At 38.6% G+C, this 26,693-nt stretch overlaps 1 protein-coding gene across 3 annotated transcripts; it reads left to right on the forward strand.

The window, feature by feature from the left end:
• Positions 1-325: 325 nt before the first annotated feature.
• LOC121424979 (NFX1-type zinc finger-containing protein 1-like) lies at positions 326-26,693 on the forward strand. 3 transcript variants are annotated; one of them, XM_041620889.1, is made up of 8 exons: positions 326-546; positions 7,629-7,982; positions 8,061-8,159; positions 10,866-11,297; positions 12,127-12,370; positions 12,971-16,936; positions 17,631-17,730; positions 18,193-26,693. In XM_041620889.1, exons 2-8 carry the CDS (start codon positions 7,676-7,678, stop codon positions 19,150-19,152), a joined length of 6,108 nt encoding a protein of 2,035 aa, XP_041476823.1. In that variant the 5' UTR covers positions 326-546; positions 7,629-7,675; the 3' UTR covers positions 19,153-26,693. The 3 variants fall into 3 exon arrangements, with proteins under 3 accessions (XP_041476823.1, XP_041476821.1, XP_041476822.1); XM_041620887.1 differs by having other exon boundaries at positions 327-546; positions 7,629-8,159; XM_041620888.1 differs by having other exon boundaries at positions 327-546; positions 7,629-8,159; positions 10,911-11,297.

Raw genomic sequence — 26,693 nt, forward strand, 5'->3', positions numbered from 1 at the left:
TCCATGGTATTTCCAGTTCAGTGGGTTTCCCCACGTCGTTGGGGATTCCCCAATTTCCCCAGCATTCAATGCGAGAGTGGATCCCTAGTCTATATGCACATACTCAAGTTCGACACTAAAAACAATATCAATTTAATCATGTCTCAAGTGAAGGCTAGACTCCAAACTCTCTTTGTCAAATATGATAAAAATTTGGTAAAAAGGAGCTACGGTAAATAAAGTATCACTATACTTCAGATTCTGCATAATACCCCGCATATTTTACACATTATGCGAATTGCGAAAAACCCAAGGTCTATTGATGCAGACTAGGGAAGCTCCGACCTCGTACTGGATCGATCCGTAGAGAATGATAAACACGTTGATTTATCCTTTGGAACGCGCATATGGATCAGTGAGGAGCCTAACTTTGTTCCACCGTACCGCATGTCCGCATCTTGAAAAATGCAGTTCTAATTCCTGCAGTTACAGGCGTTCTTCATCAGAAATGGCCCTGCTTAAGTTCATGTTGGAATAGATTTAGAGTTTCTGGACTCCGGACGAAATGTGAGTATAAAGTCAAAGAGATTTAAGTCTAATTCCCGGGGGGCCACTTCCATTCACGAGTGGATACCATGCGCGACCATGGGGTCTCGAAAAGCACCCTAAACACGTAATTTCCATATTCTGAAAATGCACCCCTCAACAAGTATTGGCGTGTGAAACCCTACCCTTAACAAGTATTGGAAACAAAACGATACTCTTGGCAAATATTCCCTGAAATGAACCCCTAAACAAGTACAGGAATGTTTTATTGTCACGGGTCCTTCGGTCGTCGGCTTTACCTTTTTTGGTTTAGTACGACCCCACCTTCTACACCTCGCGCAAATCGGACTCTAAACACGTAGTGTTGGGGCAAAAAGGACATCCTTTATAAAACATTTAATTTTGTTTTATCATCCCCGCAAATTCGACCCTAAACACGTAATTTTCCTAGCGAAATAGATACCCTTTTTTCATTATTTTTGTGTTTTTGACACCCTTATCACGTTACGTACGTAACGTGCCCTATCGTGAAAAAGACATCCTTTTTACGTGTTTTTTTGGTCGCGCATGGTATCCACTCGTCAATGTAAGTGGCCCCCCCGGGGTCTAATTAGTAAAGACTGTCTTAGTAAAGACTGTCTTAGAAAGTATCCATAGATCCCTATCCCTAGCAGGGTGACCAGACATCCCGTATTTCCCGCGATTGTCCCGTATTTTTGCTTCTTTGTCCCGGCGTCCCGACAAACCCTTCCCGGGACGCCTATTTGTCCCGTATTTCAGAATATTGAACAAAATGTATTTAAAAGTGACGAATTTTTATCAAAATAAAATGATGAAGCAGAGGCAACAATAAAATCGATAAATAAACTCTTGCAAGTTCTGCGTTGATTTTCTTGCTAACCCAATACATCGCAAACGAACTGGCCACCTGCCATTGTGTGGCAGGCTAGGCATGTAGGCTAGGCATGTAGGATCGGAGCAGATTCTCTCCACCAAACATGCCAAAATAATCACAAAATCGGCGGGAAAATTTGCATAAGTTATGGGTTCTCAGATTACTGATTTGGAGATAATCGGAGGAACAAGTTATTGAGTTTTCAACTAGATCCAATTGTTTCAGCTTTCGTTTTGAGTCTTGTTGTGTATGATGCCGTGATGTTTCATCTAATTATTCAGTAAAAGAAAATCACTTTCAAATTTTATTCATTTCTAAAACGTTTTTTGTTTTATTTTAAAAATATATTTGAAAAACACCAAATATAATTATGATTTTTGTTACATGATTTGATTTTTTTTTGAAGTTTGAACCTTTTACCTCGTTCTTTCTTTTCTATCATTCTTTTTTCATCCTTCTATCTTTTCCGCTTGCCCGTTTTTGTTCCATCTATCTTTATTTCCTATTTGTCTTTCCTGATCCTTTCTCTCTCTGTTCTTTTTTTCTTCCTTTCCTCTATTTTCTTACCCGTCTTTATGAAATTTCCCTTTTTATTTCCTTCATTCTTTCTTTCTTTAAACTTTTTTCTTCCTCTCCTTTTTATTTCAATATTTTTTTTCTTCCATTATGTTTTCATTCCTTCCTCACTTCATTCTTCCTCCCTCTCTTTTCTCATTTCTTTCATTCTTTTTTTTATTTTTCCTTCTAATTCTTTCCCTTATTCTTTCTCTCCCTCCCTCCCTTAAGTCCTTACTTCCTTCCTCCCTTACTGTTTTCCTTCTTTCTTTCAAAGAATGAAGGAAACATTTTTCATTCCTTCATTCTTTCTTTCCTCCTCCTTTTTCTTACTTTCTTTTTTTTTCTTTCTCTCCTTTATTTTGTCTTTCACACATGTGTTCATCTTCCATTCCTTTCTTTTTTCTTTCTTTCTGTATTCAATTCAAAGGATGAGAGAAACTTTTTTCTCTCTTTTATTCTTTCTTTCATCCTTTTATTCTTTTTTTATTTTCTCTTTCATTTTCACCTTAATTTTTTCTGTCTTTCTTCTCAATCCATCTCTTCTTTCATCTCTTCTTTCTCTCCTTCATTCTTTCGTTCACTCTTCCTTCCAATTCTTTATAATTTTTCAAAGATGTAATACTGTGTAACCTTCTTTGTTGATTGTCCCGTATTTCATTTTGTGAAATCTGGTCACCCTGATCCCTAGCCTCAGCTAGCCCAGAAGGAAAAACCAGTTCCCCTGGACCAGTTAGACCAGTAGAATTTTAACTGGTAACTCTGGAAATTGGAATATCGGTTTACTGAATACTGGTCTAACTGGTCATACTGGTCCAGTTAAAATTGTACTGCTCCGTGAGAATTAAACTAAAAGTGGTCTTGAAATTTTATGTAACTGTGGAATACTGGTCTTGTTTCTGGAGTTTACTGGTCTCACTTAGTCTGCTATGCAGACTCCGAATGGCTCGTGAGGTAGGATCTGCCAGCCTGAAAGGGCAAGCGAAGCGAGCCACTTCTGCAGCCTCAGTTGACCTAGTCTGCTATGCAGACTCGTTGAATCAGCTGAGGTACACACACTGCAGATGTGGGTCTACACTTCTGCAGCCTCAGTAGACCTAGTCTGCTATGCAGACTCGTTGAATCAGCTGAGGTACACACACTGCAGATGTGGGTCTCCACTTCTGCAGCCTCAGTAGACCTAGTCTGCTATGCAGACTCGTTGAATCAGCTGAGGTACACACACTGCAGATGTTGGCCTACACTTCTGCAGCCTCAGTAGACCTATCTGGCCTGTGCCACCCCCCCCCCCTTTTTGAGAGGGACAATTAAGAGGCTGTACTGTTTTCCAGCAGACCAACCTCCATTTTCTGCTGACCTTTGAAACTTGATAGAGGTATTAAAAGTCAATTAAGATCTATGTACTTGCACTCTACAAACACTTAGTAAAAATTTAAGGCCCTGGCCAGGGGGGGGGGGGGGGAACAGCTGGCCTGTCCCCCCATTATTTTTAGAGGGACATTACTATTTAAAAGAGGCTAAGCTGTTTTCCAGTAGACCGACTTCCATTTTCTGCTGACCTTTGAAATTTCATAGAGTAAGAGGTATTAAAAGTCAATATAGATCTATGTACTTGCACTCTAAAAACATGCCCTAATTGAATATTTATATTGGGTAGAAAGGGAACATGCACGTTTATTGGGTAATTTTCCCTCCATATTGAGCAAAATGCATGCGTTTTAAGGGTAAATTTCAAGGCAACATTGCATAAAATTGACAAAATGTTTGGTATCTTTTTATACCCAACAAACTTATGCATGTTCACATTTTACCCAATATTGGGTAAACTTATTTTTAAAGTGTGTAGGCCTACCTTCATGTAAATAAACAAGAAATGAAGGAGGTCTAGGCCTAATGTTATCAGGGGTAGATTCATGATTTTCCAAAATTAAGGACATTAAATTTTGTCCACGAAAAATTTGACAAGCAAAAAAAAAATTCACTTTCATAAGGGGGGGGGATTATACACTTGTGTTTAAATGGCACTTTTACATTATTAACTGTGCCTCTCAAAGGGGGGGGGTACAAGGGATTCCCTAGTGGTATGGTTGTGTACATGTATGTGTGTGCATGTACTGATGAAGATTGAGTTGAGGCTGTTTTGATTTTGGAGTTGAAAATGAGCGTTAAAAAAATCCATGAATGACAGAGGAGACCCAGTTAACTGAATGTTTCTAATGAATTGTTAAGCAAGAGCTGATTTCATGCTTGTTGTGTCTGTACATGTATATTATCATTATCACTGGTGGATCCAGGGGGGGGGGGAGTACAGCAGGCCCATGCCCCTCCCCCTCCCCCCCCCCTGTGAGAAGCAAAATTGAAATTTGTAATGTGAAAGTGCTGTAAAGTGTGCCCCCTTAAAATGGGAAAATCCTGGATCCACCCCTGATTATTACATCATTATTATTTACTACTACTACTACTACTACTACTACTACTACTACTACTACTACTACTACTACTACTACTACTACCATACTACTACTTTTACTACTAATACTACTACTAATACTACTACTATTACTTCTTCTATATTAGCATTGTTATTGTGGTTACTATTATCATTATTGTTGTTAAATTGTATTATATCAAGGTTTTTTACCTGACTGCTAAGAAAGCACGAATGCCTGTGAGCAAGCAACCAGGGGACCATCGGCTTAAGGTCCTCGATCTCCCAGGGACCTGGTAATGAGGATAAATGCCCTATCAAAGGGCACTAGCGCACCACTTGGGAATTATCATTATAACTATTGTTCGTCTCATTAGAAGTAAGACATTTAGGTGCCTCTTTTCCACACTACTGTAATACACAGTAATTGTCAATTGAATTAGACCTATCTTAACCTAGCTAGTAATGAAATGTCGTATCATTATACGCTTAAAAGTTATATAAAGTTTTATTTCATGAAAACTGGACACAAGGGTAATCAAGTTTCTGGTCACATGATCATGGTCAAATCTCAACAGGGCCAATGAACTTGAATTTGTAACAAAAAAACAACCAAGGTTAAGATTTTGAATTGTCATAACTAATTTGCAAGAATGAAGACATATACAACCACAGTTGTGTATCACCTGTCATTTTGCCATAAGTTTTCCATCATATGAACAAGGTCAAAGGTCAACATGGTCAATAAACTTTAATATTAAACACTTAACCAAGGTTAAGATTTTGTTGGGGGGGGGGCTCAAGTTCATTTTGGAAATCTTAGTCCCTATTCCGTAAAACCTACCTGTAATGATCAGCAAAGAGATACAGTAAGCGTAATTTCAGGTCACTATATAGGCAGAGGTCAAAGGCCTTTTTAGGGTTAATAAAACTGATATGAACTTTAAAAAATTAGCCAAATGCTTCTAATTTTAATTTTTCAAGATAATTTTGTATTATATAGGTCCTTATATAATTTGATATGTAATGCAAGGTTATCATGCAGGTGTATATTGTTAGGTTACTTGGGTAAGGTCAAGGTCATTCAGATCAATTAATTGAATAAACTTTACATTTTTCCATTATTTTAAAAGTATTTAATCATATTAAGGAAAACTTTATATAATACACCTATATAAGATATGTGTGAATAATATGTCTCCCTTATAATGAAATAAGTTGCAGCAATAAATATCTAATGCACTAAATCAGTTGTCAATCCAATTTTTCGAGTTCTTGGAGGAAAAAAATTGAATAAACCTAATTTCATATAATAAAATACAAAAGAACAAGTGGAGATGTGACATCATCAGCCCACCTCATGAATGTTCATGACGACTGTGTATAAAAAATATTACTAAACTTTAAAATTCAATAACTTTGCTATTTGTTGTCCGATTTTGACGAAATTTTCGGCACTTTGCTCAGTGAGTTCTACTCTATTTATTAAGCTATAATTACTTTCAGCCTGGACCACCCTTTAAGTTGGCGCTCTTCAATCTAGTAGATTATCTGCGTCATTTAATGTGTTTCAAGGTCAAAGGTAGAAGAAGTTTGAGGTCAGTGAATCCAGTGATTTTTATCAAATAAAAGAATTTTCTCTAATTTTGAAAGGTTATTTCTTATATTTGTTTTTGCCTTATTGTTATGTGTTTTCATATTCAACGATTCTTGATATGAAAGCTGTAAGCAATCTCTAACTGAGGCTGGCATAGGGGTAGCATTAAGTGTCCCCTTTATTCAAAGGGGAAATGAAAAAGAGAAAAACTTTGAATGTCAATGTCACAGATTCAAAGCTGCTAATTTACATAATAGATGAGACTGTAGGGGTGATCCACTTAAATGATTATTAAATATTATTATTATTATTATCATTATATTAGAATATATATTATGTTATAATTATTACATCAATATAATTATGATGATGATGATTGTTATTAAGTACTATTATTATTAATTATTATTACAGTAATGTCATAATCATTGATTTTATCAATGTATTATTATCTTAAAGCCTTATGTGTACAGAGGAGCCACATCAGTAGGCCTATCATATTCTCCAAAGGGGCCTTGTCACTATGTAAATACACAAGGATAAAATACAAAATTACAATATCAAACAGTTCAAGGAGGCGATAGATTTCATTAGCAGGTATTGATGTTGTTTGGTCTCAAGGTGCCACTCTTCATTTTTTATGTCATTTCTAAAAAAAAAATGCATCAAAAGAAAGCTCACTCGGCAAACTTCTCATCTATATACATTTTTCTTAGATTAAAAACAGTTATTTCTGGCAAATGCAATACGTTGTATGGACTCAGAACTTGATTCTGAAAAGCAAAGAGTGAAATTTAAAAGAAACTTAAGAAAGTTTTGAAATAACCAAATTACACAATTTACCTTTAAGGGGTGCTGTAATAATACTGTTCTGGAGAATAGAAATTGTTGGTCTCATCTTTTATACCGGCTGTCCAGTGTTGGGTACCAGTGAGGTATCAAAGCTTTGTATTGTCTATTAGGGGGGGGGGCACTTCCATTTACGAGTGGATACCATGCACGACCACGGGGTCTTGAAAAAAGCACCCTAAACAAGTATTTTCCATATTCTGAAAATGCACCCCTTATCAAGTATTGGCCTGTGAAACCCTACTCTTTACAAGTATTGGAAACAAAATGATACCTTGGAAATATTCCCTGAATTGAACCCCTGAACAAGTACAGCGATATTTTGATTGTTGTATGTCATGGATGTTGGTTTTACCTTTACCTACATGCACATACGGCCCCACCTCGCGCAAATTGGACTCTAAACACGTAGTGTAGAGAGTGGGGCAAAAAGTACATCCTGCAAACTGTTAGTCTTTTTTATACTCCCGCAAATTTGACCCTTAATATGAAGCTTTCCTAGCAAAATAGATACCCTTTTTTCATTATTATAGTGTTTTTGGGTGTCCCTCAAAAGGGGGACACGGGTCAGACGTGCCCCCACGTGGATCCGTCAGTGCCACACCTATATGTACCACAATATCTCTGAAGCTCTTCGCGCTCTCATCTTCATGAGTATATACATGATACTAATGGTGTCTGGAGAAATATACAATGTTTAAAACCATTAGCAAAGTAACTGAAATCATTTTTAAAAGTCCTTGTCATTGATTAAAATCTACCTTATTACCTTGTTTCAGAGTATCTGTGAGGAGTTGCTACTGGGTAATATTGTTCGTGCACTGCCATGTCATCGCCTGATGATACTGCTAACCAGAGTGGAGGGAGGGGTTACAGAGGACGAGGTCGGGGCGGGTACAGGGGACAAGGGGGCCGTGGTGGTTGGAGAGGCGGAGGGCGTGGCGGGAGAGGACAAGATAATCAGCAGGATGGAAGCGAAAGTGGTGATGGGAGTGATAACAGTGGACAGCGAAGAGGACGTGGCAATAGAGGACGAGGGGATAGAGGTCGAGGCGATAGAGGAGGCGATAGCGGTCGAGGCTATAGAGGTCGAGGCGGTAGAGGAGGCGATAGAGGTCGAGGCGAAAGAGGAGGTCACCGAGGGAATCGAGGACAACAGGGACAGGAAGGTGACAGTGGGGATAAAGGAGGTAATGATCGAGGGCGAGGAGGTCACCGAGGTCGAGGAAAAGAGAGAGGTGGACATCAAGGACCACAGGGCAAAGCTATGGAATACAGTGCCGGTGGTGATTCTATAGCATCTGATTCAAGTAAGTCATTACTATTAATTGTTGAAATAGCAGATTTGGTAATCAGTAGAGGGCTGTAAAGGGTCATTCCATCTGGATTCACCCAGTGGTTGCACCCGACCGTCTCAGAATTCGTTGTAAATTGGTATACATAAAATTCAACATGGCCCAAGCACAAAACAGAAAAATTATTCAAATCGGTCCGTCGGTTCTCGCGCTACAGCCCGCCCTTTTCTCCTTGTTTTGACAAAAATGGGCGTGACCTTCAACTTTCAATGGCCATTGCGTCATAACGTGTTGACCAATTTTCATGAAACTGGTACCATTTGATAGGAAATTCAGAGAGGAATCCAAAACATGCATCAAATAATGTATTGGAATGATTTATAAGGTCGTGACCCTTGACCTATTCTTTGACCTTGAATTTGACCCCCGGACAAATAATTTTTTGACTTGATTTTCGTGTATGTTAATTATTTGTATGATATTGACAAAATATGTTAAAACCAATGATGATATTTTATTTCTTCACCTTTAAAAACTCTTCCAAAGATACCATGAAATTTCACTCTAGTCCCACATACTGATATTCATGTTAGTAAAGTGTTCAAAAGTTACATGATTTCTTCTAATCTTAAGTCACAGTATGCAAACACATTAAAAGAAATTAAGCTCATCAGTTCACAAATGAAACATTAAACATTTATGCTCATGAGTAGGTATCTGTTTAGGCATTTTGATGTTCAGCAATATATATCATATATGTATATATTCTTCTTAGTAAAGTGTTTACCCGGTACTTTTATCATCAACTTGTTGAGTATATGCTTATTTAAGGATCCCTAATATACATATATGATATATATTGCAGAGATGCCAAGTTCAAAAAAATGTAATGCGTGAGATTTTCATGACTCGACGTCTCTGAGCGCGCGCGGCCAGTACTTACACTCATACGTTGCGAAAAGGTGCGCGCGCAACGCGCGCGCGCATGAGATATGGGCATAGAGATCCATCTCTATGGATATGGGCTTCAAAACCATGCGATGCACGCACGCTATTCATCGTATCACGTACTAGCTGTGCGCTGACTGCACTTTTGATTCGTCTCGTGTGCCGGGCTAGACGCGAAGGCGGTCAGCCAGTCGTATAATCTGGCGAATAATGCTACTTTTTCTCTTTTTTTCTGTTGGGTACCGATATGCGTGAGAAAAATGGGTGCCATGCGTGAGATCGTGAGACGGACCCTGAATGCGTGAGTCTCACGCACAATGCGTGAGACTTGGTAGCTCTGATATTGCTGAACATAAAAATGCCTTAACAGATACTTATTCATGAGCATAAATGTTTAATGTTTCATTTGTGAACTGATGAGCTTAATTTCTTATCATGTGTTTGCATACTGTGACTTAAAGATTGGAAGAAATCATGTAACTGGTGAACACTTTACTAACATGAATATCAGTATGTGGGACTAGAGTGAAATTTCATGGTATCTTTGGAAGAGTTTTTAAAGGTGAAGAAATAAAATATCATCATTGGTTTTAACATATTTTGTCAATTTCATACAAATAATTAACATACACGAAAATCAAGTCAAAAAATTATTTGTCCGGGGGTCAAATTCAAGGTCAAAGAATAGGTCAAGGGTCACGACCTTATAAATCGCTCCAATACATTATTTGATGCATGTTTTGGATTCCTCTCTGAATTTCCTATTAAATAGTACCACTTTCGTGAAAATTGGTCAACACGTTATGACGCAATGGCCATTGAAAGTTGAAGGTCACGCCCATTTTTGTCAAAACAAGGAGAAAAGGGCGGGCTGTAGCGCGAGAACTGACGGACCGATTTGACTAATTTTTTTTGTTTTGTGCTTGGGCCATGGTGAATTTTATGTATACCAATTTACAACGAATTCCGAGAGGGTCGGGTGCAAAATTGCACTTTCATTGGGTGAATTGGCATGGAATGACCCTAAACAAACATTATCATCCAAGCAGTTCACATTTTACCTTCTATTTATGTTTGACATATTTACATTTACCTTTTCTAGCTACACAGTTGTTTTAAAAAGAAACCAACTGCAGTGTTCTGGATTTAGAAAGTAAAAAAAAATGGGGAAATGAGGTGTCCTGATGTATTTGTATATAATTATATGCATATTTTTCAATCCAATTGTGATTGAGAAATAAATCGCTAAGAGTAAGACTCAAAATAATTTCCCTTGTCAAGGCACATAATCAACTCACTATAGATCTCCTTTCTCCACCAAATTATCCAAGGGTAATTCCACGGAACTTGATAGCTTGATGGAATATGCCTAGATCATTTTTTTTTTCATTTGAGTAAATTAAACGTATCATATCAGTACAGTGGTTCAAAAGTGGTGGCATATGTTCTTATCTCTATTTTCCAACTTAAATATGAATAAGTCTGATGAGAACTATTCCCCTTTAAGGCATTTATCTTTCATGCAGATAATAAAAGCCTAATCATTGGGCGGCATATAGGAATGGCATTGTCTGTGGTATAATAAATCAAGAAAATTTTGGAAACCGAAATGATGTAAAGTTTGATACCTGATTGGTGGTAATAATCTATTTCACATTTACTTGGTGTAATGAACTCGATATGAAAAGGATTCATACATTTCTTATTTGTGATAATCATTCAAAACTAATGAGGAGGCTCTCATTTCCTCCCTTTCGCATTTGTTGCTTCAAGGACAAGGCACAGAATACATTCCAGCCCTGATTAATCTTTCTGCAGGCTGCATCCCTGGACAAACACAAGGGGGTGGACCTCCCATGAGCTACCCATTCCCTCCACGGTCTCCTTTTGGAAATCCACCCCCAAATCAGTACGGTCCTCGCAGACCTCCTGGTCCACCTGGTGGCTTTGTACCCCTAGGACCGGTGCCTCCTCCCCAAATGAGATATCAAATGCCACCTCCACCACAAGGCTTCCAGGGTGGAAGACCACCTGGGCTTCCTCAGCAAGGCCACTTCATGAACCAGCGGCAACCGCCTCCGTCACTGATGCAGAATGCAAATGCCCAACAAAGAAAGCAAGTTCCGATGGGCGTGGTGCCCCCGGTGCAGCAACAACAGCAGCAGCACCAACCCCAACAGCAACATCAGCAGCATCAACAGCAAGGTAAGTGTAGGTGCATTGATTACCATGCTATTGAACAGAAGGAAGGAGCTTTATTGTCCACTTTTTCAGGAAAAAAAAACTTAATAATATTAGAACAATGTATCATTGTGCAATCTGATCATATTCTTGTTGCATTTTGATATTCATTTTTACATTTGTATTAAAATACATGAAGAGTGAAAAGGGCATGAGGTTTAACCAAAGCAGAGAAGGCTTTGAGGGAAAAGGCCATTTTAATATGATTTGTAAAATCTTTCAATTAGATATAATACAAAAATGTAGACTGAAGAAAGAGCATTAGATGTATGATTGATTTACAAAAGTGGCACTTGCAACTTGTAAATTTCTTGAACCTTGAAAGTTGAAAAATTATGCAAACTCTGTCCTGGAGGGGTTGAGCTGTATGTTGCTCCAGAGGAGCATTTCATCAAGACAAGTTGACTTATCTGATAACTTTCCTTGATTCTGATTGGCTGAGAGACACTGTTACTATACGGATGAAGCATGACTTGTCGGATAAAACGTCCGACAATTCCTTTCATAAAAAGCTCCCCAGGTGTTGTGATGACCCTGCAGTAGTCTCCTTGGTGCAGAGTGTGCTGGGTGCAACATGCAGGCGTTTTAACAGGGGAGGCAATTTTCTGGAATGACTATGGAATGCTCTCCAGGCTAGGCAATGGAAGTTACTGCTGTGCTTCGGAAAGTGAATGAAACAAAATGAATAAAGGAAACTGTTTCCTGTAAATGTCTTTGTGCAACACCCAATGCTCCTGGAGATGATCTCACAATCTTAACGTCATGAAATTCATCATGTGTTTTATGTGAATAGGTCAGAGGAAGGACTACAGGAAAGACCGTGGCCAACGTTCTCGTGGAAGACGGCGAGGAGGACCAAGGCGTCGACGTGACAATTCCGATCAGGGATCTGTTGTTGATGAATGTGAGAGCCTGGTAGGGAGTGATGATGATGACTGCGGATCGATCATGGGGGATGACTTCTTTGATGAGGATCAAGCAATAGAAATGCTTGATGATCCGAAGATCACTCCAGATGGAGCAAATTCATTTGCACAGTATGAACCAGATTTACGTTTCATCTGCTATTTTGCTAGAGTGGTTTTTAATCCTGATTTTATAGAGTTGTGCTTGTTTGTCAAAAATTTGACAGATTTTGGAAAGACTAAGCATGTCTTTAGAAAGAATAAAACTTAAAATAACCATCTCCTTGGCCAGTCAAGTAGATTTCAAATACAAAAATTTGATGCACAACTGAATAGGTATGATTCGAAAATCGGCATATTAAAGACAGTGCACTCCATTATTTGTGTTATGGCATTAGATTTGAATTGATGTAAAGGTCTTCAATAAAGAAATAGAACAACTGTTCACTGCTCATTAAAAACCAGAGTCTATGACTTCTAATAACTTAAATGAGAAAACAGTTTTATGAAGACTAAAAAAGAATTCTTTACGTTTCTGGATTTGCTGATTTGTGCATGAAATATATCTCAAAAATATCTCAGATTATATAAGGTCAGCTTATGATGCAATAATTAGTGAACTTCTATTGTCACTTCAGTTGGTAAACTAATTATCGATTACAGCAAATACAGTATTCAAGAAGTTTATGTTTCTCATTTTTTATTTTTCTCTTCACATTTTTCCTGATGTAGATACCCTGACTTGCAACTGTCGCTTATTAAAGAATGGATGATCAAGAAACCATCGGACAGCATGGCAAAGCTCTTGGAAAATAAGGGAAGTCTACAAAAACTCCTCCAGGAACGCGAAATATCAAATGAGATGTTGAATTGTTTGATATCTTTGCTTACAAAGGTATTCCAAGAGCAAGGGGATGGTTTACAGGTGATTGCAAAAGCAATCATCAGTCAGTCAAAGTTTCTTAAGTTGCATATTCCACAATACATCATGCGCATAAGGATCAATGTCGAGGGTGAGACTACAGAGAAACTTCTCCAGCAGACTGTAGATTTGACAACAATTCTGAAACAGATTGTGCACTGTATGACAAGAAAGCAGGCTTCTGAGATCCTTCCACCTCTTGTCCTCATCGGAGATGTGCACAGAGATATGGAGTCGAGGAACGTACCAGTCATTGAGTCGGCTAAAGAAGCCCTGCAAGAATGTTTCAAGAAACAGAAGGACCTGGCTGAATCTCCTGCAAATGGTGTCTCCAAGAATGCAGTAAAGAAGGATAGGTCTAAAGATGCACTACTGACAGAGTTTCCTTCCTCAGGAGAAATAAAAGACGGATCACCTCCTGATCTGTCTGCCCCAGCTGAGACTGGCAAGTACAAGAACACAGAAGCAATCATTGCAACACAGTTCCAGCTGTTGAGGGAACTAATTGCACAGCCAATCCGTGAAAATGTGTCTAAGTATTACCTTATTCGTGAAGGAAAGAAGAAGCTGACAGAGGAACACTTGCATGAAATACCAGTCTATCAGTATGTGAACGTGAAAGGCATCAGCTCAAAGGCTGACCTTGGTCTGGTCTACCGAATGCAGTTTGAGGCAAAATATTTCCAACGTGATCACTGGGACTCAAATATTCACTTAGCTGAAGGATCTGTTGTATGCATGTCTGTTGATCATTTCAACACTCTCATCTATGGCATTGTTCATGAGCGGCAGTCGAGTGTACTTCAGAAAGGATTTGTAGATCTTTACATTCCACGGGCAGATGATGTTGCTCTGCTTCTGACCAGCTACAATTTCCTCATGATTGACTGTAAGCAAACCATAGAAGGTGTTCTAGATGTCCTGTCAACCCTGCGACACATTACGGATGTCACCATGCCTATGCAGCAACATTTTATCGACATGAGTCACCCTGCTAAGCAGGCCATCTTTTGTGAAGGAGACCGCAATTGTTCATATGATCTTGATTCTCTGGTGTCAGATGATGCCCTAAACAGATCAGCGAAAGCACATGCAATGAATGTACCTCTCACAGATTTTGACCACTGGCCCAGCAAAGATTCTGTGCTCCTGGATGGTGATCAGTATGATGCGGTGAAATCCGCCCTCACACAGGAACTTTCAGTTATCACAGGTGGACCAGCCACTGGCAAAACACATGTAGGTCAAGCAATTGTCAAAGTTCTCCTCCAAAATCGTCACAAATGGGGTGTCAATTTAGCCGACGGAACTCTTGGCCGTACCGACGTTGATAGTGGGCCTATACTTGTACTTGCTCCAGATAAAGTCACTCTTGATCACTTCTTGAAAGGAGTAGAAAGCAAGGGTACTGTCAGCATAGACCAACAGAATGAAGCAAAGAAGAGAGCATCAACAATGAGAAATAGTGGTCCTGGTGGAGCAGAGCTAGAGGAATTCCAGAAGAGAATTTCAAACATTCAGGCCAACATCATCTCTTCACGGAAGAGCATAATTAATGTTGGGTCTTTGAAACAAGTCATGAGTGCATCACATGCTGAGAGTATCTTGCAGAAAGGTGGTATGGCAGTATGGCTCATGCAGGACTCTAGTCAGAAGGCTCTGAATCGTGCCAGTGTTGGGCTGGGTCCTTGTAACATAGGAGATGAATGGGTGGAAGATCCATTCCACATAGATTACGACCCAAGCAAGAAGGCCTCAGAACCTGCAGAACATGAGCTGTCCGAAAAGGACCTACGATTTCGTATTCGTCTCACTGAGCGCATGAAGAAGCAGCAGGAGGAAGCTGTTCAAGACCCATGGGCTTTGCAGATTGATCACCGATGGCGACTCTACCGATTTTGGTTGCGGGAGTTCTGGAATACAGCTAATCAACGCATACGTCTGATATCTAAGGAGTTGGAAAACGTAGTTCAACAGCACCGGGTGAAATCTGAGAAATCAGATTTTGTGATATACCAGAATGCTACCATACTTGGAGTAACATCTTCTTGTGCAATAGCACACCATCGTATTCTGAGGTATGTCCAGCCCAGGATCATAATGATTCTCCAAGCTGCAGATATTATGGAGGCTGTTGTCATAGCATCATTGTCACAACACTGCCGACAGTTGATCATGATTGGGGAAAACAAATCCATCTTGGAGCAGAATTCTGCCATTGCAGCTCTTGCAAGAACAGGTGGTGTGATGTTGTCCTCCTTCTGTCGGTTCATTGAGGGGAAGTATGCCACTTCAAAATTAACAAGGCAACATCGCATGGCACCCTCTATCTCCAGGTTCATCAAACTGGACAACAAAGAGCTTGAAGACCATCCACAGGTGGCAAGACTTAATGAAGTGCAAGGAATTCCCCGCCGGGTTTACCTCATGAATCATGGTTTGCCATGTTTCAATGCAAGCACACATGAGTTGGAGTTTCTATCAAAGCTCTGTGTCTACCTACTTAAGCAAGGACATCTGGAAAGTGAGATTACCATTCTTTCCAATTCTGTTGGGCTACGTGATCGTTTCAGGAAGATTAAGGAATTGTCTAAGGTCAGTTCTGAACTGGTAGATGATTTCCTCGGAGATAATGATATCATACTCTTGGCCACTTTCCGGATGGATGAACCCGGACGTCTCAAAACAAAGGATCGGTTGATGAAGGCTCTTTCAGTCGCAAAGAAAGGTTTCTATGCAGTTGGCAATTTTGATTTACTTCGTACACAGTGTGATAGAGTACTTCAAGATGCTAAACGTCTGGAAGTGTTGGGCAAGCAACTACCTTTGACTTGCCGCTATCATGAGAACCAACATGATATTGCTATGAAAGCAGCAGATATCCAGAAGCGGATCGATACTGGTGGATGCAGTCGTGAGTGTATGGCACGTCTACCCTGTGGCCATAGCTGTAAGCAACCATGCCATAAGCACAACAATAAGAATTTAGGTGATTATAGGTGTGAGCAGCAATGTCAAAAGTCTATATGCCATGCCGGACATAAATGCACCAAGAAGTGCTTTGAGAAATGTGACAAAAAATGCAACAAAACATCAGAGAGGACCTTACAGTGTGGTCATAAACAGGTGACGGAATGTTCTCTAGCCATCGGTAAAATCAAGTGTCGAAGTCCTTGTGAGAAGATCCTGCTATGTGGACATCTTTGTCGTAACGCTTGTGGGGAACCATGTGCTACACTCTGTCTGGAAATTGTGGAGAGAGAATGGCCATGCAACCATACAGTGAAGGTACGATGTTCGGACACGGAGGAAACATGCCCCTCTCCATGTCTAGAAGAACTCAAGTGTGGACATCGCTGTCGTGGAACATGCGGGAGCTGCATGAAAGGCCGCCTGCACATCTGCTGTGAGGAGCCATGTGGCCGGATCTTGGTCTGCGGGCATCAGTGCAAGAGCAGATGCTCCACCGCCTGTCCACCTTGCACAGAGAAGTGCCAGAATAAGTGCAAGCACAGCCGCTGCACCGATCCCTGCGGGGAACCCTGCATCCCATGTCAGGAGCATTGTGAATGGCAGTGTCCTCATCAGGTTTGCCGACGTGCTTGCTGTCAACCGTGTGATCGAGAGCCCTGTAAACAACCATGCAAGAAAGAACTGCCATGTGGTCATGGGTGCATTGGTCTCTGTGGGGAACCTTGTCCTAAGAAGTGCAGATTGTGCCACCATGATGAAGTCACAGAACTGTTCTTTGGAAATGAAGACGAACCAGATGCTAGGTAGGGCAATATTAATGACTCCTTCAGTAACTGAAATTGAGAAATAAGAAGCTTACAAGGCCACCAAGGCTTTTATATTGATTGGTCTCAATTTGTCTCTCATACATCTTTGACATTTTTGTGCTATAATACAGAAATAATCCATGTAGAAAAGCGGCCTTACGTCAATATTTATGGTCTCTCAAGAAGTGAATATGTACTAGAAATGAATATTGAAAATTTCTGATCTGCAGTAGGCCTAATGAACTTTTAATATGATGATATGCTTGCCATGTCTTAATAATAGCTGTACCTTACTAAAAAAAGAAGTTTTAAAGACAAAATTCTGAGGTCACAGCAGTTTCTCTTAGTAGAATAATGGAAACTCATTCCAGCCGTTTGAATATTTGTGCTGATGACTTTTGTAAAGCAGGATTTTTCAGACTCGAATTGATAGCTTGATCAAACAACTGATATATTCCTGATGTGATGAATTCTTGTTTGGAACTTTTACTGCACTAAATGAAAAAAAAACATCTTCAGTATTCTATTTATTAGACTTGGTACACTTCAGAATATTTTAATAGAAGCAATGAACAACATATGATTTGGATGATCTGTTCTGAATTATGAATGGTCTTTTCGGCTGAATTGGTATCGCTTGATAGATTTTGACATTTTTCTCCTACTCGTTTCATAATTCTTGTCTGTGTAGATTTGTCGAGCTTGAAGACTGTGGTCATGTGATCGAGGTACAGGGATTAGACAGGTGGATGATGTCCTCTGGTGATGAAACAGAATCAGAGACAGTTAAAGTAAGTATTTTTATAAACTGGGTTAGATCTTTTAGCATTTGCATTAACTTTTTTAAGGGTGCTCGGGTAATTGCATATTTAAACACTTAGTTACCCCCCCAACTTTAAATTCAAAATAACACGATTCCCTGTCTCCCCCTCGAAACTTGCCATATTTTGTCACATCGTACAATGATGCATAGATAAGGGCATGGGGGGGAGAGAACTTTGATTTGCTATACAATACTTAAAGTGTTTCCCTAGGAACCATTTTACCAAGACTTAATGGTATTGTCTGGGAACTGTGGCTTTCTTTAATTGATTTGACACTTTTCAGGAAAACATCAACAGTCTTTGTAAACTGAAATGACAAACCAGAAATTTTACCCAAGTACAAATGTGAGGTTGCAAGTGAATTAAGATTTACCTTTAAGTTATGATTGTGTTTGAGGTTCATATCAATTATACATTTTTGTTTCTCAGCTCAAAGGATGTCCGAGATGCAACACACCCATCCGTAAAAACCTCCGCTATGGAAACGTGATCAAACGCACCCTTGAAGACATTGAGGCAGTCAAGAAGAAAATGATGGGTAGCAACGCGGAGATCAAGGAGAAGAAACGTCTTCTAAAGAAGAAGATTGGCCTGCTGGAGAAAATTGAAGTCAATGGTCTTTCAGAAGAAGTCATCAGAAATTTCCGGGAGAACATCAATGACTGCCATCATCTGCAGACCTTGGTTTCCCGACTGAACCGATGCAACTTCATCCAGGAAGTCATCAATATGCAGTCTCAACTCGATGGTCTTCGACAGCTCCTAGATGGATCATCGACTGAAACGAAGATGCACAAGTCACATCAAGATATCATTAAATACCGGTGTGAGCCATTGGCAGAACGGCTTGGCAAGATGAAGGGGGGACTGTCCTCTGGAGACCTTGGGCGTTTTGCTGAGCAACAAATGAACGATACCTTGACAGAAGTGGTCCGTCTGATCATGGAGTGTGATGCCGCAGGCCTCCTTGTCAATAACTTAAAATGGTGGGACAAGAACCCCTCGTACCAAGGTATCCTTATCAAGTTCGACAGCCTCCTTTCCAACCAGAAACCACTCACCCCCGACCAGGAGAATGAGATCAAAGGAATTTTAACACTTATCAACAATGTTCTTGGTCATTCGCAGAATACGGCCTTGGCCATTAGTGACAGGGAGCGATTGCAGGTGGTCCATGCAGTTGGTTTAAGCCAAGGCCATTGGTTCAAGTGTAAAGAAGGTCATGTCTATGCCATTGGTGAATGTGGTGGTGCCATGGAACATGCACGCTGTCCTGAATGCGGTTCCGTCATCGGTGGACAGCGCCATCGCCTGACCGACACCAATGAACTTGCTGGAGAGATGGATCGTGCACAGCATGCTGCTTGGTCAAAGGGAGGGCAACAGTGAGGCCTTCAAGTAAACAAATTAGGACCTATCATTCCTGATACACTCTTGCTTTCAATTTGTAGATACATATCCATTTTTTCTGTAATCTACATGTATGTTTATGATTCACAAAACATTTGGTCTTTTTTCATTAATGTTTATATGGAGAGCACAAGCAAATGATTACCATTGGTGAATATAATGGGACTAGGAATCATTTCCGAGGCAATTATAATACAGCTATAATTCCAAAATGATGCATTGGGTGATTGTGTCTCTCATCCACTGAATACAGTGCATTATTTGCTTTATATTCCACGTTGGAAACTATCAAGCTCTCGAAAGGAAAGAGGGATCATATATCCAGCAAAATTTCAAGGCAGAATTTGTTTCAATACATCGAGGAAACAAATAAGTACCCTAGCCACAGTAACAAAATCCTTGATTGCTTTAGTGTCTAGTAGTAGCTTAGCTGCAATTAAGATTACGATACATCATACCAGGCATGCAAAACTTTATGATTATTATTATGGAGATTGACTGCAACAGGCTACATAAAATACTTAGCACACTATTTGGTATGCTGTAAAGCCAAACTTTTGAATATTGGTACATGTATTGTAGCGTTTACATGGTTTTGATTTTTTTTTTCAATTTTTTCACTCCTCTAAATGTACATGCTATCAAAGTGGAAAATTTCTGAAGTTCTTCCTTGCCCTAAGGCTGGGGAATCCCCTGAAAGACACCTGCTGCTAATGAAGTAGTTTTCATTCAGTGGCGACGGTTCTACACTCTCCATATATGTTTTTTTTTATATATAACATGAATCAAAGTAAAATATTCAGTGGAGATATATTTCATATCATAAGAGATGAAATAACTGGTTTAAATTGTGCAGTTGAATTTTATGAATAGATATATTGCAATATATATGTAAAATATTTGATTTACTTTGATATGAGTATATAAAAGAGTGTTTATTTTATCCGAGAGAAAAGTTAATCTAACTTACATTTGAATATTAGTTAGTTTATCATTGAAGAATACCTGAAATCAAATTCTTATTGTCATGATTATTGTACATAGTATTCAAAAGAAAAAAAATTGCATGTAGTTAACAAAAAGCCATTTATGGTCTATAACAGAGTCTTGTTTCATCAACTTGTTGAGTTAAAATTATTGTTATATTGACACTATTTGGTGTGAAATTCAAACTCTGATTTACTGTTTACAGTGAGTGGGTGCATGTTCTCCTACACCAAATAATTTTCTTTGTTGGTGTTGTTATAACACCTTTTTTCAGTGTTAGTTCAGTTAGTAAAATTGCTATACTTGATCGGTTGATGTTAAATGTGTCTTGGGGGATACTCTGCATTCGTTATTATGACAAGTTTTTGTGACAGAGCAGTTGAGTTCCCATGGTTGTATTTTGCTTCAATGTTGATTATGGAATTTGTGTTTCATTTCACCTAGCCTTATCTCTGATTATATACAGCTGAGGTTTAGAGGTTAGTTCAAAGGCAACCTCAATCGAGGTTAGCAGTTTGATTCCCTACTGGGGCATGCTTGGTTGAATGAGGCATCTTGTCAATCAAGTATTTCATAGTAAGGCCTATCATTCACTCTAATCGTTACACCGGTGTGTTGACTCAGTAGAGTGTCACAACCGGGAGGTCAGGAGTTCAAGGGATAGAGCTTTGTCGACCTGGCGCTGCTAAGTGCCTGTCGGGCCCACAACTAATTGGGCAAAAAAGAATTTTCTGAGTATTTTGATTTCACTTCGAACAATAAAATATGGATTTTCATTTTTCCATGCATAAGGAGTATTTCATAGTAAGGCCTATCATTCACTCTCATTGTTGCACTGGTGTGTTGACTCAGTTAGTAGAGCGTCCGTCTCACAACCGGGAGGTCGGGAGTTCAAGCCCCGGCCACGTCAGACCAAAAGACGTTAAAAGATGGGAGTAGCTACCACCCTGTGTGGCGTTTAACAATTCAAGGGAAAGAGCTTTATCTTTCTGGTGCTGCACAGTTGCTGTCGGGCCCAGGACTATTGGGCGTAAAGAATTTTCAGAGTATTTTTTTCAGATTTCACTATGAACAATAAAATATGGATTTTCATTTTTTTTCATGTATAAAAAATTTATCCATATTGTGGGCACTCAACCCAGTTGAGGAGCTGGCAGGAATCTACTTTGAAATGCAGAACACAGATGCTGTACCAAAGCTAGAGAATTTATGCTGCATTATTGTACAGTACATAAGACTTTCAGTAAAGTGTGAGGCACTATAAGCAAGTATAATTATTATTGAGCTTATGTAGATTGTAGTATACTGGTATTGTTAGGACAAATGAAAAAGCTGTAGACATATTTCAGACATAATGAACAAGATCAGCATCCGAATTATGCTGAAAATCTTCTTGAAAATGCTTGCTGAACAAGGATGTTATTAGAATTCATGTTTTTTTTCTTTATAATACTTGAGAACATAGTGTTATTTCTAGTGTGCAAATTATTGATTCAGCTAACATGTTGCCCAAGAGGTCCCAAGTAAAGGACGTTCCAGAGTTACGTTTATGCGCATCATGATCTGTGCATATTTTATGTTACGTGCAATGATGTCACAATTGTGATCAATCAGTTGGTATTAATAGTTATCATGATGTGCATTCGTACTGCAGATCTGATGTGGTATCTTATAAAGCTAATCAACTGAAAACATCCATGGACTAACATTTGTTAATACCACTACAATTTCTGAACACTTTACTCTGAAGTGCTGCAAGTTATGACGAATATGACCTCAAGTTCAAATAAATGGCAGAGTGGTTTGGACTTTTTCTCTCAATTCTCAAAGATACAAAGCCTTTGATGCATTTTTGGTGTTTCAAAGCAAACTTGCTCCAACAAAAGTGCTGATAGTTTGAAAACAAGCAAGTGAACCCCTATTTTAATGTTTACACAGCATAGGAACTCTTTCCTTTCCAATTAAGCTTGTAAATCTTTGTGAAAATGACATGGGCTTTGGACAGCATTATTGTACTTCTCAGATTTGTTACATAAATTTTGACTTAATATGCTGCCATCTTTAACACCATTTTAAAGAAATGAAGGTGCTGTTAGCCTTAAAAGGGAAACAAATAGTAATATGAATGTTATCTCCATCTTCAGTTGCAATTCTGAACTATACTATAATATTCACTTAAATTTTCATGGAGTTTGACTAAACAGGTTTTACCCAAACGTAGTGATCTTGTGGGGTCTAAAAATGCTGAATTATTTTGAATGCACAACTCTCAAGAACTTCCAATTGGGTGAAATTCAAAGCTCAATAGCAAAAAATTAATCACGTGAACCCATGTTGATATTTTAATATTTGGAACATTCAGGTGCTTAAGTAACTATGTGCAAAATTTGGTAAAAATGACATGGATTTTACTATAACTGTGGAACGTCCTTAATGCAACTCGATATGAAGACATGCTTCTTATTTAATGCACTAATGACATTTTCTTGGTACAAGTAATGCAGATATGTCCACATACATGTAGATCAGTGAAGATGTTCAATCCAGTCTGACTACTAAAGATTGTTGTTACCTGTGCATGTGAGCTGGACAATATTCAATTGTATTGCTTCAAATTTGCGATTGATCACAAACCCTTTTTTTTTTTAAATGGTGGTCCTGGCCATTTAAAACTAGCAGTGTATTAGTAGTGGGGGCATCATGGTCTAGTGGTTAAGACTCTTGCCTTTCAATCTGAGGGATGTGGGTTCGATTCACAGCCATGGTGTGTTTTCCTTCAGTAAGAAATTTACCCACATTGTGCCGAACTCGACCCAGGTGAGGTAAAAGGGTACCGGGAGGAAGTAATTCCCCAGATAGCTGTAAGCACTAGCATCGATAGACTAGCTTAGCTGGTATAACATGAGCGCATTGCTATGATCACCTATCAAGGTGGACACTTGCGCTATATAAATCCTATATTGTTATTATTCATTTTCAGTATAGGAAGAAATAGAATGTTGAGAACTATCGTACATTTAGATTTTGTTAGCCGTTGCCAATGGCTCAAGTTGTGCAAATTTTAACACTGTCTGTTGTTTTTATCACCATACACTTATTCATGTCAAAGAAGAATATTTCATATATTTCATTTATTGAAGTTATAAAGCAATGAGTTCATTGACAAGTTGAAGTTTATTAATCATATTTTGTTCTACTCTAATTATAGCTGTAGTTTGAGAAGTATTGGATTTGTTTGAAAAGCAATTTCATTGATAGCTTTAAAGAAAATAATACAAGCATACATTGTAGGATTTTTTTTTCTTATAACTTGAACTATTTAAGTTGGTAAGAGTAAAAGGTTTAAATGTATAGACTATTTTGTTTTAATGTCTAAACCATGTGCATAGATTTGCTGTTGAACATTGTATCGATATTCTTCCTCATTTATTTTATGCTGCTAAGAACGATACAAAAAATCTTTAATTGGAATTATGAGAACATACTAGACATAGGTAGTACCTAATGGAGAATTTTGCTGCTGATAATACCAAAGTCAACAGTGAAGTTGAAATACAAGTAAATAGTCTTCCAGTAAAGTTCTAGAGATAATTCATGTATATTTTTTGTTTAATAAGTACTTATCAATAATTGCTTTTGCGCTTTGTACGTCTTGGACATTGATACAATGTACAAGTCAGTATCTATTATAACTTGGGGTATATTAGCAATTTTTTTCATTTCATTTGCAAGAACTTTGTTTAGATCTTGATACTGTAGTGTATTCAATAGCCATTGTTGTCAATTTGTTGGTAATGCTTAAGTCATGTTAGCATGTTACTTTGTCTAAGGTTAAATATCGGACATGACCATCATTTTCAGAACAGAAGATGAAAAGTTAGAAAAATGCTGCTCAAAATTCATCATGTTGAATATGTCCATTCAGCCAAATTATGGAGCAATTATATAAGAAATGCATGCGTTTTGAGGGTTCAGAAATAAACCTTGGTAGCACTTTGTCATAACTCTTTGTCATTCAACTTGGATACTAGTGGGGAGTAGGTCGTGGGAAATTCCCCAGTCTAGCAAATTCAATGGTTTTATTAACAGGATACATGTGCATTACAATAATTTACTTCAGGAAAGTGGGTGATCAAACAAGAGAAACAAAGAAGTGTATGTATCATGGTAGCACTGCGGTCTATTAATAAAGAACCTGAATTGTCATTGAATTGAGAAGTGCATGATTCATGTTGCAGCAATCCTTGGGCAAGCCTTGGCAATACATATATGTAATGCCTTCCCTCTAAATAATTCTTTGTCATGGATGGACCTGACAATTCTTGAGGAATTCCCATGCTGGGCTCTCAAAGACCACTATCATTATGAGTATTCTTCAACTGATAAAGTAACTCAGTAGATATGGTTATACATGTACCTGACAATGCTGGATGTGCTCCTGCAGGAGACCCAAAGAACAGTATCAAAGGTTCAGTACTGCTGATGAGGTTTGACAGCATACATAAAGATTTTGAAGATTAAGTCAATGTGGTAATGACGCCGTTGTATCCTCTCAAATTCCTGGTCATGGCTATACCAAACAATCCTTGAGAAATACTGATGCAGGGGTCTCAAAGACCACTATCATACACTCAGTATTGGTATTAATGAGGCTTTCTCCCAGCTCAGACTCGATCGATAAAGAAGCTCGGAAGATATGTTAATACAAGTACCTGACAAAAGGGTATCACAGGGTCACTAATGCTGATGAAGTTTCACAGCAGTAAAGATTTCAAAGATGAAGTCAATTTGGTAAAAGATGTCGTATCCTCTATAGTTCCTGGTCATGACTATACCAGACAATTCTTGAGGATTGCCGATGCAGGGGTTTCAAAGACCTTGGCCTGCTGGACAAGGCTTCCCAGCATGAAGCCTCAAGTGAAGAAGTAACTAAGAAGAGACTTCACTAAGCAGTTGAACAAATATAGAAGTATCCCTTGTAGTAAAATATCATTGATATGCAGTTACAAGAGTTAAATCAGAAGTCAATCAACGGTACTGCTTGAGGAATAAACAACAAAGATTTGTATTTTGAGGATATTACCCAGGCTTTCATAACACAGTCATGGATACCCATGTGTTATTGTTTTAATAAGTGATTGTGCAGGAGCCTCAAGGAACAGCATTAGAGGAAGGTACCCTTGTCGGCTTTACTGCAAGACTTCAACATTGAAGTCAACCAAGATATTTTGTATTTCCTCAAGTTCCTTGTGATCCAACAATGCTTGATGAATACGCAGCAAAGGCCTCAAAGAACAGTATTGAAGGATCAGTGAGGCCTTCTTGATTAAAATAAATTTGCATGTTAATGTATCCCCTTTCCTTCAAGCTTGAGGACTCATGCAAGAAATGCAAGGAACGTTTTCTGCATGACTTCAAGACCTTTTTGCTTGAAGCTTAGCTTCAAGGAGAAACCTGCCATGTTGACTAGTGGTGTTGGGATTAAGGGTCTGGACCGTAGAGTCATGTCCTGAGTAAACCACATAGGTGGGATGTTCTATCACTGGATGCACTTGTGGAGACCTTTCCTACTTGGGGTAGCGTAGAGGTCTTTAACTCTAATGCTTCCAACTGATGAAGTCCTACTTGTTGCTTCTCTCAGAGATGTTTCATTTGCGGCAGACTTCCTCTACACCATATTGAAACTTGGATTTGGTCGTAGGTTCAAATCCCAGTCATGTCATGCTAAAGCCAGGGTAATACATCCAAGTCCTTTGGATTGGAAGGGCATAGCTTGTATCATAATGTGATATGTGCTACAAAAACTTATTATTATAATCAAATTGTCTGATTTCAACGCTTAAGCTATACAAACACTCATGCTAGCTAGTATAGCAAAAAAAAATGTGTTCATGTGAATAGTCATTGATTACATAATAAAAACATACTGATGAAATTGAAATACATAATGCTTATCCTGATTTGTAGGTATGTTTTGTATAATCAAGGAGATATCTTCTTGGTATAATAGGAACATCACTGTTACAATAATATTACAATGTACTAATGCATCATTAAATTATATTCTTAGGTTTTAAATGACCAGAGAACTTCCCCAAAGTGACAGTTGTGTTGTCTGGTATACGTTGCATGGAGGTGGGAGTGTCCAACCAGGTGTGGGACAAGTGTCCTAAAAAAAATGTGTGACACAACAGATATTCTCAGGCTTTTTGTTCAATTACCATAAGAAAACCAATAAAGAGTTGATAAATGAATACAACTAAATTAAAACATACAGACAGAGCTGCCAACCTATACAAGAACATTTTAGAATTATAAAAGCGGAAAATCAGTATTTTGATGAAGTCAGTATTTTCTAAGAAATACCATAGGACAACACATTAAACTGGAACTTTAGAAATCACTATTTTGCATGAAACCATCAGTGTTCTTCTCATTTTTCAGTATTAAATACAGAAAATTTGTACTACTTGGCAGCTCTGTACAGATGTGCTCAAAAGTTAATGAGCCCTAACAGAAAATGCACTTCTTCA

The sequence above is a fragment of the Lytechinus variegatus genome, chromosome 12 (assembly GCF_018143015.1).
Source record: "Lytechinus variegatus isolate NC3 chromosome 12, Lvar_3.0, whole genome shotgun sequence".
NCBI lineage: Eukaryota > Metazoa > Echinodermata > Echinoidea > Temnopleuroida > Toxopneustidae > Lytechinus > Lytechinus variegatus.

Excerpts from the sequence above, each read along its gene's own strand:
- LOC121424979 (XM_041620887.1), top strand. The coding sequence starts at position 7,676 with ATGTCATCGCCTGATGATACTGCTAACCAGAGTGGAGGGAGGGGTTAC. Across the intron at positions 12,371-12,970 it reads GGAGCAAATTCATTTGCACA|ATACCCTGACTTGCAACTGT; the intron begins GTATGAACCAGA and ends TTCCTGATGTAG. Across the intron at positions 17,731-18,192 it reads CAGAATCAGAGACAGTTAAA|CTCAAAGGATGTCCGAGATG; the intron begins GTAAGTATTTTT and ends TTTGTTTCTCAG.